Here is a 12122-nt window from a genome sequence, read left to right on the forward strand (position 1 = left end):
AAGCGTCCCTGGTGCCAGGAAGCTGGCTGCTGCTGCCTTCCCCTGGTGAGTCATCCCCCCCAACAGTATCCAACTTGGTATACCTGTTTGAAAGGGGGATGCCCGCAGGGGGCCCCTGCACTTCCTGCCTGCCTCTGTTGCTCCGCCTGATGGTCATCCCCTGTGCAGCCCTACCCTGAGGCGTGAACAACTCGCTAAACGTGCTATCCACGACCCTCTCAGCATCGCGCATGCTCCAAAACCCATCCACCTGCAGCTCGAGCGCCACAATGCGGTCTACAAGTAGCTGCAGCTGTTCTCCAACATCAGTAGGATTGCTGAGGCGCCGTCCTGGGAGAGTGGCAGTGGCTCCGTGGAACAGGACCTGCTGTCCTCTGCATTCCTGCTCCCACCCCTGCCAGTGCCTTTACTGTTGTCAGTCAACCAGCCCAGATTGCTCCAGCACAGACCAAAATGGTACAGTCTGAAACCAGGCCCTCTAGGCCCAGAGCTGCTCGAGGTCATCCTCCAAGGCCATCTGACGTCTCCTCAATTAAAGGTCAACAGCCTTTCACCATTCATGCCGCAGCCACTGGGGAAGCACCTTATAACATAAGAACATAAGAAATAGGAGTAGGAATAGGCCACTTGGCCCCTCGAGCTTGCTCCGCCATTCAATAAGATCATGGCTGATCTTGGGCTCAAAGCCACTTCCCCGCCAGCTCCCCATAACCCTTCACTCCCTTATCTTGCAAATATTTGTCCATCTCCACTTTAAATGTATTTAATGACCCAGCCTCCACAACTCTCTGGGGCAGAGAATTCCACAGATTTACGACCCTCTCCTCCTCATCTCAGTTCTAAAAGGGCGACCCTTTATTCTAAAACTGTGCCCCCGCGTTCCGGGTTTCCCACGAGGGGAAACATTCTCTCTGCATCTACCTTGTCGTGCCACCTCAGTATACGTTTCAATAAGATCCCCTCTCATTCTTCTAAATTCCAATGAGTATAGGCCCAGCCTGCTCAACCTTTCCTCCTAAGTCAACCCCCTCATCTCTGGAATTAACCTAGTGAATCGTCTCTGAACTGCCTCCAATACAAGTATATCCTTCCTTAAATAAAGGAGACCAAAACTGTACGCAGTACTCAAGGTGTGGTCTCACCAATACCCTGTACAGTTGTATCAGGACTTCCCTGCTTTTATACTCCAACCCCTTTGAAATAAAAGGCCAACATTCCATTTGCCTTTTTGATTACTTGCTGTACCTGTATGCTAACTTTTTGTGTTTCATGCACAAGGACCCCCAGGTCCCTCTGAACTGTAGCATTTTGTAACCTCTCTCCATTTAAGTAATAATTTGCTTTTTTATTTTTCCTGCCAAAGTGTATAACCTCGCACTTTCCCACATTATACTCCATCTGCCAAATGTTTGCCCACTCACTTAGCCTGTCTATATCCCTTTGTAGGTTCTTTTGAGTCCTCTGCACAACTTGCTTTCCCACCCATCTTTGTATCATCTGCAAACTTGGCTACATTGCCAACCGGAAAATGACCCATTTATCCCAACTCTCTGCTTTCTGTTAGTTAATTCTCTATCCATGCTAATATATTACTCCCAATTCCGTGAGCTCTTATCTTATGCAGTAACCTTTTATGTGGCACCTTATCGAATGCCTTCTGGAAATCTAAATACACATCCACTGGTTCACCTTTGTCCACCCTGCTCGTTACCTCCTCAAAGAACTCCAGCAAGTTTGTTAAACATGATTTCCCTTTCTTAAAACCATGCTGACTCTGCTTGACTGCATTATGATTTTCCAAAAGCCCTGCTACTGCTTCCTTAATGAAGGACTCCAGCATTTTCCCAACGACAGATGTTAGGCTAACTGGTCTATAGTTTCCTGCTTTCGGTCTCCCTCCTTTCTTAAATAGGGGCGTTATATTTGCAGTTTTCCAATCCGCTGGGACCTCTCCAGAGTTCAGGGAATTTTGGTATGTTGCAACCAATGCATCCACTATCTCTGCAGCCACTTCTTTTAAGACCCTGGGATGCAGGCCATCTGGTCCAGGGGACTTGTCATCTTTTAGTCCCATTATTTTACCTAGTACTATTTCCTTAGTGATAGTGATTGTCTTTAGTTCCCCCTTCCCTGTGGCCCCTTGATTATCCATTATTGGGATGTTGTTGGATGTTTATAGGAGCACGAGGATAGGTAATGCAACATGGAAGATAGGCACTAAAGGGAATGCAGAAGGGTGATTTGTTTATTTTTGTATGCATTATAAAACTGGATTTGAATGTGCATTTTCTGATGGATTTTATTTTTGCCTTGTCAGAAAGAGGACGATGTGATGGTCAAAGATAGAGGAAAGGTAAGGAGTGTAGAATTTTCGGTTAATAGGGAGGTGTAGTTGAGGTTACTGGTATCGCTTATGAATAATCTGATCACAGAGCGCAGGCAGAAAGGGGCTATCTAAAGTGTACCCTTCCTTCGTCTTCCTGTTCATCCACTTCCTGTTGTACTTCCTCCTCAGCTTCTCGCCTGATAGGTGATGTTCCCTTATAATGGCCAGGTTGTGTAGCATTCAGCATACTACCACAAATCTCGTTACCCACTCAGCTGAGGACTGCAGGTCTCTTCCAGAGCGTACCAGGCAGTGGAAGCACTGCTTGAGGACGCTGGTCATGTGCTCTATGTTCCTTCACAGAATCACAGAATCCCCACAGTGCAGATAGAGGCCATTTCGGCCCATCGAGCCTGCACCAACACATATCCCACCCTATCCCCGTAACCCCACGTATTTAATCCCCTAACACTAAGGATCAATTTATCATAGCCAAATCAACCTAACCCGCACATCTTTGGACTGTGGGAGGAAACCGGAGCACCCGGAGGAAACCCACGCAGACACAGGGAGAATGTGCAAACTCCACACAGGCAGTCGCCCGAGGCCAGATTTGAACCCGGGTCCCTGGTGCTGTGAGGCAACAGTGCTAACCACTATGCCACCGTGCCACTGTGGCAGCTTCCACGATAACGGGCATTCACCTGCATGATGTTGTCTGCGGTCACGCACCAGCTGCACATTGAGGGACTGGAATCCCTTTTGGTCCAGGAAAAAGAAAAATACTTGCATTTATATAGCACCTTTCATGACCACCAGACATCCCAAAGCGCTTTATAGACAATTAAGTACTTTTTTGAAGTGTAGTCACTGTTGTAATGTAGGAAAATGTAAAATGGCAGAGTTCACGAGGAACATGCAAGTGCAGTCAATGGTACCCTGCACCACGGGGAAGCCTCCAATCCATGCAAAATCTTGTGCTCTCTCCTCCTGCTTCTCTCTGGCAATAGAGAATGTGATAAATGTGTTTCTCTTGGTATAGAGAGCCTCACACACCTCCCTTATACAGTAGTGCAGTGCAAACTGCGAGGTGTTGCTTATTTCTCCAGCAGCAGTCTGAAAGGCGCCAGACACACAAAAATGAAGAGCCACGGCCACTTTGACAGCCACAGGCAATGCTGTCCTGCCCTGCTTTGAGACTGCAGTTGTGGCTGCAGCAGTTGGCAGATTTCACTCACGACCTCTTTTGTGAAGCAAAGAAGTCTCATGCATTGATCCTCGCTGAAGTTGAGGGAAGAGAATTATTCCCTGAAGACCCTCTACGGATATGGCGTCCAGATGAGACCCCTTCTCCCCCTTCTAGCAGCTTGTCCTGTTCTGTATGGCCTCTCTTAATTCTCCCAGTCATGTTCAATTTCCAGAGGAAACCCTACCAGACCACCCATGTCTGGAAGCACCTTCTTTCAGAACAATATTTTATAAGACCAGCCAGACCACTCCCTGTAGAGTATTCATACTTTATTCATGGAGAGGAAGCCTCCAAAAACACATACAATTGCACCAACAGCCAGAAGAAATAATCCAGCAACTGTAAATATTTCATGATCCCTTTTAACAGAACTGATGGGGGCCCTTCATTCCATTTAACATTGTGTTCAGCTGTGCGAGGTTAAGACATTGGCTGGAGTAGGGAGTTGGAAAATGACATCAGTGGCTTCAAATCAGCGTTGCACACTCATTTGTCACATCATCTCACTGCTCTGCATGCTGTCAGCGGTTGTGTTAAGCACATGCATGCAAACCCCTTTAACAAGATGGCGTCCTCTGCATTTCCATCGGAAATGTGCGCGCGCATCTCAGACCCCATTTGAGTCTTATTTGGCCACGTAGCGCCTACAAAACGGGCACTACACGGCCCAATTTAGCCCCCGTGGTCTGATGAGAGGTAATCTCAGACCTCATCCCAAACACAAATCTCAAAATTACAGTTCCAGCAAGAAATTACCATTCCTCCTCTATCCAAACTTAGACTTGCAAAGTTAGATCACCGATCTTATTGACCATAGCCATCCTCATATACCAAGACTTTCAAACAACAACCTCCTCCTTAGTCCCTTTGAAGGAAGTACTGTAAAAAAAAAGTTAAACTGGTATCGAACTATATACTGCCCCAGGAAGAATATTCGGGCCGTGGAAATAGGTACAAAGGCCGGGAAATTCGATAATGGACGAAACGGCGTGGACACAACAATGCGAGATACACCCACACCCATTCAAAAAGCGTAGTCAGCACGTCAAATTTGGTGCTGCCTGCTAATTTAAATGATTTTAGCGCACAGCCCAGCAACTATCACACTGCTGACAGGCTGTGCGCTCAAGAGGCCCAAGTTCACGTCGCTGGAGCAAGGCTGCCTTTCCTTAAAGCTAGGCTGTTAGTTCTCAAGGCAGTCTCTAGCCCTTAAAGCTAAACTGCCTTCAGCAAAAAAACATTTAAAACTAGGCAGTCTGCAGCTCTTAAAGCTGAACTGCCTTCTGCACATAAAAAAATGCTAGAACTGCTTCAGCACCAACACAAATGGCTGAACAGGCCAGGGAAAAGGCACCCAGGGTCTTGGACGCAGCACTCAAGTTTTGTGCAGTGGGGTCAACACTGAAGAGAGGTCTTCTTCCTTCAGGGGGCCAGGAGGCCCTCCAGAAAGGAGGATGTGGGACCAGATCGCTGAGGCTGTCACTGACAGCAGTATCGCCCCCAGGATCTGGCTCCAGTGCCCAATGAAGTTTCATGACCTCAGACGAGTGGTCAAGGTCAGTGAATGCAGCTTCAAAAGCCATCTCCTACTGCACCACTAGCCTCACACACTACTCAATGCACAATCCCACCCCCCTCCACATCACTCGCCTACCAACAATCTCTACCAAACATGAGGCACACTTCACATTCCTAGCTTCACTTCACCCCCTTGGAGGAGAAGGTGCTGGTCATTCTTGGCAGGGGCATCGCTGAGCCTTTGGCCAGCGGCGGGGCTGAAAGAATACAAGATGCTGGTATGCTCTTACATTATCCTCCTTCTCACATCCCATTTTCCCCTCAACCCACAATCTCTTTTGATTTACAAGCTGCACATGATGTAATCATGCACCTCTTGCTTTCCCGCCCTCCCATCACCACAACCCTACCCTTGTGCCTTCCTCATTTCAGACACCCAAGAAATCCAGCCTGCCCAGCTAGTGGTTCATCAAGAGGAGGGGGAGGAGAGTGAAGAAGATACAGTCACTCGATTTCACACTCCCAGCCACCGACCTCCCGAGGTCGCCCTGCAAGGCCAGCTGCAGCGTCCCCCACTGAAAGTCAGCCGCCTTCTACCAGCCATGCTGCAGCAGCATTGTGTAGGAACACTATGACAGGCAAAGGCACACGCAAGACAGTCACTAAGGGAATGCATAAGGTTGATTAGTTGATTTTTTAATGTAATATTGGATGCATATATGGATAAAGTTAGATTGGAAAGTTTGCTTTGTAGTGGCTTTTATTTCAGCATTGTGGCCAAGAGGACGCTGTGATGGTCAGTAACAGAGGGAAGGTGAGGTGTGGGACAAATGTTGAAAGGGGAATTGGGGTTATGGTCACTGATACCGCAGGCGGATGATTCGATCCCGGATATCCTGGCCAGAAAGGGGTTGTCTGGGTTGCATCCTTCCTTCCGCTTCCTCCTCTTCCCTCTGCGAGCAGCTTGTCCCCTTTGCTGTCTCTGCCTCATCTCCATGTGATGCTGCAGCACAAGCGGGACTGCAACTAGAGCCCCCAGGACTATGAGCCAGTGGTGTTCTCAGAGGCCTTCCTTTAACATCCAAAGCCTTCCAAGCATCCAGTAGCACTCCCTGCGCACTTCAACAACTTTTTAAATGTATTGCACCAAGACATTACTTCAATAAAATGTTAAAAAGTGCAAAAGCTAAAATCAAAACTTACCTGAGAGATGTGCGTGTCCCTTTAAGAAGTGCTGGCAGCGTCTCTGTAGCACTGCTGCATGCACGTTCTTCCGTGTGTGGTTTGGAGAGGGCGGTATCCAGAGCGGCGACGTCCAAAATCAGTCGATCAACTACTGGGGCGTTGCGCGCTGATTGAAGTCACGATCTGTATGTTTACAGGTGGGAGGTGAGCGCAGGCAACGGCAGCGCCAACAACCTCCCCAAAATGGCGGCCTCCATGTTCCACGCCAGATGCGGGCAGAAGGGAGGCGATTGCTATTTGTTCAGCAAAACTGGCCTCAACGGCCGGTGCTAGACCCCCAAATTTTGCGGCCAAATTAATTTAAACTAGGAAGCGAGAGAATATAGTTATGCTGTCAGATTTGACAAAGCTAAGTGTGTATGCACTGCAACAGAAAAGGTTAAGGTGGAAGGTTCTAAAAGAATGAAAGATCTGTACAGGACAATAAGTGAAAATTATTGCCATTGATTAGTGAATACATAACACGAGAGCATAAAAATAGGATCAGTAGAACATAAAAGGAGGTGGTCTGGAGCCATTTTTTCCATGCAAAATGTTATTAGAATATGGAATGCATTAGTACAGGTGCCACTGAAGTCAAGTCAATAACACTTAAGAAAATTAAATATTTGAAGGGTTTGGGCAAGGAGCAAGGAAATAGAACTATAAATGAATAGCTCTAATGTGGAGCAAGTACCAGCACAGGCACAAAGGATCTAATGGTTTCATTCCAGTCTGAATGTTTTAAGAATCTATGAAAAGAATATAATGTTCTGTACACATTAACTGATTTATTCTTCCTTTCAATGGAAGAAAGGTGGTAAAGAGTCCAGCACTGATTTCCTAATATAGCTGCAACTCAAAACAATCAGGCAAAAAAGGAAAAATAGGACTTAAGAATTCCCCTATCCATGTAGCAAATGCATCCAGCTCACTAATCCTCTGTACTCAGACAGGGCTAGCAAGGTAAATGGTTGGATGCAAGAAACTTAATTTCACAAGAATTCATAGGTTCTAAAAAGGTTTTTTTGAGTTCAGCTTACTTACAACCAAAAATAAAATCTCACATAAGGTTGGTCGGAGAAACAAAAAACTCAATTTCTAGGAGCATTTAATAAACTAGGACAGCACGGGGTGACAGACAAACGGCACTGACAGATTCCCAGCTTCGAAGTCTCACAGCCAGCCACCAACTAGGAGAGAACAGTATGAAGACTCATCTACAAAGTCAAAGGCCATGGATACAGAAGGCAATTAGTACTTACAAAAAGTGCTAATTACCTCCTCCAAGAATAACTTGCATTTATATAGCGCCTTTAACATAGAAAACGTCCCACGGCACTAAATAAGTATATACGAATTAGAAGCAGGAAAACTTACACATGGTAATCCAAGGAGAGAACACAAGAGAGAGGAGAGGAGGAAGCGTGCGCGAGAGGGGGAGGAGAGGAGGAAGCGTGCGCGAGAAGGGGGGGGGGGGGGGGAGAGAGGAAGCGAGGGGGGGCGAGAGGAAGCGAGGGGGGGGCGAGAGGAAGCGAGGGGGGGGCGAGAGGAAGCGAGGGGGGGCGAGAGGAAGCGAGAGGGGGGGCGAGAGGAAGCGAGGGGGGGGCGAGAGGAAGCGAGAGGGGGGGGCGAGAGGAAGCGAGAGGGGGGGGCGAGAGGAAGCGAGAGGGGGGGGCGAGAGGAAGCGAGAGGGGGGGGCGAGAGGAAGCGAGAGGGGGGGGCGAGAGGAAGCGAGAGGGGGGGGCGAGAGGAAGCGAGAGGGGGGGGCGAGAGGAAGCGAGAGGGGGGGGCGAGAGGAAGCGAGAGGGGGGGCGAGAGGAAGCGAGAGAGGGGGCGAGAGGAAGCGAGAGAGGGGGCGAGAGGAAGCGAGAGAGGGGGCGAGAGGAAGCGAGAGAGGGGGCGAGAGGAAGCGAGAGAGGGGGCGAGAGGAAGCGAGAGAGGGGGCGAGAGGAAGCGAGAGAGGGGGCGAGAGGAAGCGAGAGAGGGGGCGAGAGGAAGCGAGAGAGGGGGCGAGAGGAAGCGAGAGAGGGGGCGAGAGGAAGCGAGAGAGGGGGCGAGAGGAAGCGAGAGAGGGGGCGAGAGGAAGCGAGAGAGGGGCGAGAGGAAGCGAGAGAGGGGCGAGAGAGGGGCGAGAGGAAGCGAGAGAGGGGCGAGAGGAAGCGAGAGAGGGGCGAGAGGAAGCGAGAGAGGGGCGAGAGGAAGCGAGAGAGGGGCGAGAGGAAGCGAGAGAGGGGCGAGAGGAAGCGAGAGAGGGGCGAGAGGAAGCGAGAGAGGGGCGAGAGGAAGCGAGAGAGGGGCGAGAGGAAGCACGAGAGAGGGCGAGAGGAAGCACGAGAGAGGGAGAGAACGAAGAGAAAAAGCAAAGGGTGAGAAAGCAAGAGGGAAAGTGTACGCACTGAGGAGGGCACAAGGAAAAGCGAGCGCATGAGCGAGAACGAGAAAAAAGAGCGAGAAAGAGAGCAAGTGAAAGCGAGCGACAGACAAAGAGAGAGGGGAAAGGAAAGAGAGGGAGTGGATTAGGAAAAAAGATTTTAAAAGACAAAGGGCTTTTAATAGTCCAAAGCAAAATTCCTCAGGATTTTCTCAATTGACACAGCTTTTCAAAGCCAAGATCTGATGAGGAGACTGAATATTCAGATTCAACTGCCAGCATTCCATCAAACGTCCCAATGTATAATCCTGGAAATATTGGTTTTCCAAACATAGGTTACACAGATTTCTAAATACATTGTGTAAAAATCTACTTCAAATTAGAATAAACTGAATATTACTCAATTCCAGATAAAATCCCATTTGATGTTAATTCATTGCAATTCCTGGTCCTTTAATACACTCACTGTGGCTATTCACAATAGGTGTGAGCCATATAGTAACGATCTTCAGAATAACAACGTACAAGACGAAAACTCTGGATGGCTATGCTCAGCAATAGACGTGATAAGTCTTTAAAGAAATAATTAGGCAAAAAGTGAAAGAATTCAAGACTTCCAAGTGTATTTGAAGCTAGTTATGAACATTCCTCTCTCCCTCTCCCCACCCTCCTTCCCCTTTGCCGGAAAGCTTAATTCACCAGTATTAATTTATCGCTAGTACTTCATTCTCAGGTGACAAAAGAAATAAAACAATCTACAGCTGTTGTACAATTCATAAAGTAGGGAGCAATGTGCAGCGCGATTCAACAGTGAAAAAGTGTGATGGTACAAACAAAAAATAGTTACTTCATTCTAAAATGTACTGACAAAGCTTTTTATGCCAATAACTATCTCTGTTGCCAGCCAGTAGAGTGCTACATGCCAATACCTTTAATGCACTCAATATGGCAGGGCAAATGCAGTCATAACTGTTCCGACTGCTGCCTTATTCCGGAACAGGGTCCCTTTCTTGATGTGTCACACTTTAGTTTCTCAGTCCGCTGTCAACTGACCCCCCACAAGGGAGAGTTTGAAACATCATCATGTAAAAATGTGCACACACATACACACACAGTGCTAATCATACCCAACATTCAACGCTTGACTCCTGACAATGTTTCAACAGCTGTAACCAGACCTCAGCTGATCAACCAGCCTGCAAATGGCTGGCACTATCTTCCATTTAACAAGCCAGTTCTAGCTAATACAGATTTACATTTGACTCTACTCTCTGCTGGACACAACAGAACTTATTTTGTTACTCATAGCTACCATGAAGGCCACCTCAGTCTTTTAGAATGTAAAACAAAACACTCACAGTTTTGTGCATTTCGAATATTAGTAATCCTGGGCTGCTTCCAAACAGCTTCTAGAGGCATCAGTCAGTGTCCCAGTAGTAACTGCATGGTGATCGTGATCATGCTTTGATTACAAAAGCCTGCGGGCTTCAAGCCAAGTGCCTAGGCAGCTTGACAAATGCATCCACAGCTCTGCATAGGGTATTTTACACTGCCACTCCTACATGCAAAATGACTGTTAAAAGCCACATTTCCATGGACACAGTTTAACAGACAATATCGCTATTGTGGAGACCAAGAGAAGAATTGTAAACTCCAGAAATTAAACCTACCCTTCATATTTCCCCCCATTTGGAAAGCTCCATGTATTGTGAATATAATAACAAGATGTCTGGTGCACTGCACACATCAGCCACTATTTGCAGGCACATAAAAGAATACCTTTTAAAGAGACACCAGCTTCCTTCCATTTTAAAACTGATCCACAATAAGATTTTAGTAAGAATTACCATGAAGAACATCACCATTACTATCTATTCCTCAGAGAAAAATGTCCCCATACAATATTACTATGCAGCTCTGTAACCTAGAATATTATCGCTATCCAGAAAAAAAACAGATTAAAGTATGAAATGCCCAATCACTTCTCATCTGGTAGGAATGGGGATAAAGACCTCCAGTGAACAGGATTTTCTGCTCAAACTCTCAGAATAAAACGATTCTGCATGGGAGCTTGTAGAGAATTCTATAGACGTCCTTGTATATAAAAAACAAATTTTTTATATCGTCTTTATTGTAGAAAAACATCACGGAGCTTCACAGACATAATCAGGAAAACATGGACACGAGCCAAAGGAGATATTAAGAGGGGTGACCAAAAGCTTGCTCAAAGAGGGGTTTTAAGGAGGGTCTTAAAGGGAGGTGCATAGGCAGAGGGGTTTAAATGGAGGAATTCCAAACAATGGGGCCTAGGACACAGAAGGCAACACTCCGAATGGTGGGGTGAAATGAAGGGAGTTAAGAGGCGTGAGTCATAGGAACGGAGAGTTCAGAGAAGACTGTAGGGCTGGAGGAGGTGACAGAAATAGGGAGGAGTGAGGTCAAGTCTGGATATGACAAAGGCCTGGATAAAGGTTTCTACAGCATGTGCTAAAGCTAGGGTGGAGGCAGGTGATGTTACAGAGGTGGAAGTAGGCAGTCTTTGTGATGGAGAGGATATAGGGTCAGAAGCTTAAAATTATCCCAAAAGGTGTATCTAAAACTAAACTATGCCATACACAATTTATAATAAACACTATTTTTGATTGATCAATTCCAAATTTTTCTACATACTAATTATTCTCACAACTGCACAGGAATGATCATGATTTTAGCAATGCAAATTCTAGCCATTCTATATTTTTGTGTTACTTCAATGTTTCAGCTATTAGTTACAGACCTTTGTTGAGCAAAGGATAGCTGATACTCCTCGAACTGGCCAAAGACTGCATACACGCAGCAGATAGCTATCTCAGTCTGGATCTGCTCAACAATAAGCTCAGTACTGATGAAAATCCTTACTCAGGAGGCATTTACTGAAACACAGCCTCTCAAAACACTAAAGAAAAACATTGCACAACTGCTAGTTATTTTCCAGTACAGGAAACTCTCTGGTATCCGGCACCGACGGGACCAGGATGGTGCCGGTTGATTAAAAATTCCGGATGACGGAGAGGGTTATCTACCAAGGCTATTTTTAACAAACAAAAAGAGTCAGACTCCTGTTATTGAGGTGTTCGGACTTCTGACAGTGCCAAGAAGCCGAGTAGTGGCAGTTTGGAGAACTACCCACACTGACTAACTCCGCCACCACGGGAGACTCGGACTCGGCAACATTTCCGGTTATTGAGGTGTTTTCGGAGTATGAATTTTGCCGGTTAATAGAGAATTCCGGATATTTAGGTGCCGTTTAAATGAGAGTTTCCTGTACCAAAACTACATCAAAGCAGAACTTAATGCAGTGAAATCTAAATCAACCCTCATCTTTATAGCTTAGTTCAGCCATTTGCTGGTGGATGCGATTAATCTTTTAAAGCTTAACATTCAAAATAGAA

The 12122-nt window shown here is 46.7% G+C and overlaps 1 protein-coding gene across 14 annotated transcripts in view; it reads right to left on the reverse strand.

Moving 5' to 3' along the window:
- The window catches only part of LOC147109680 (uncharacterized), a 396101-nt gene that overhangs the window by 323622 nt on the left and 60357 nt on the right, over positions 1-12122 (reverse strand). For 6 of the 14 annotated variants that reach the window (XM_086003764.1, XM_086003768.1, XM_086003767.1 and 3 more), the window contains exon 1: positions 10050-10152. The exons of 7 other annotated variants lie outside the window; for them this stretch is intronic. In XM_086003764.1, the coding sequence (XP_085859890.1) occupies positions 10050-10061 (12 nt within the window). In that variant the 5' untranslated portion in view covers positions 10062-10152. Of the gene's footprint in view, positions 1-6296; positions 6949-10049; positions 10153-12122 lie in introns of those variants that run through there. One more of the 14 variants, XM_086003777.1, reaches the window with a different exon arrangement.

The sequence above is a fragment of the Somniosus microcephalus genome, chromosome 12 (genome assembly GCF_052327205.1).
Source record: "Somniosus microcephalus isolate GS21.2 chromosome 12, FLI_Smic_1.0, whole genome shotgun sequence".
Taxonomy (NCBI): domain Eukaryota; kingdom Metazoa; phylum Chordata; class Chondrichthyes; order Squaliformes; family Somniosidae; genus Somniosus; species Somniosus microcephalus.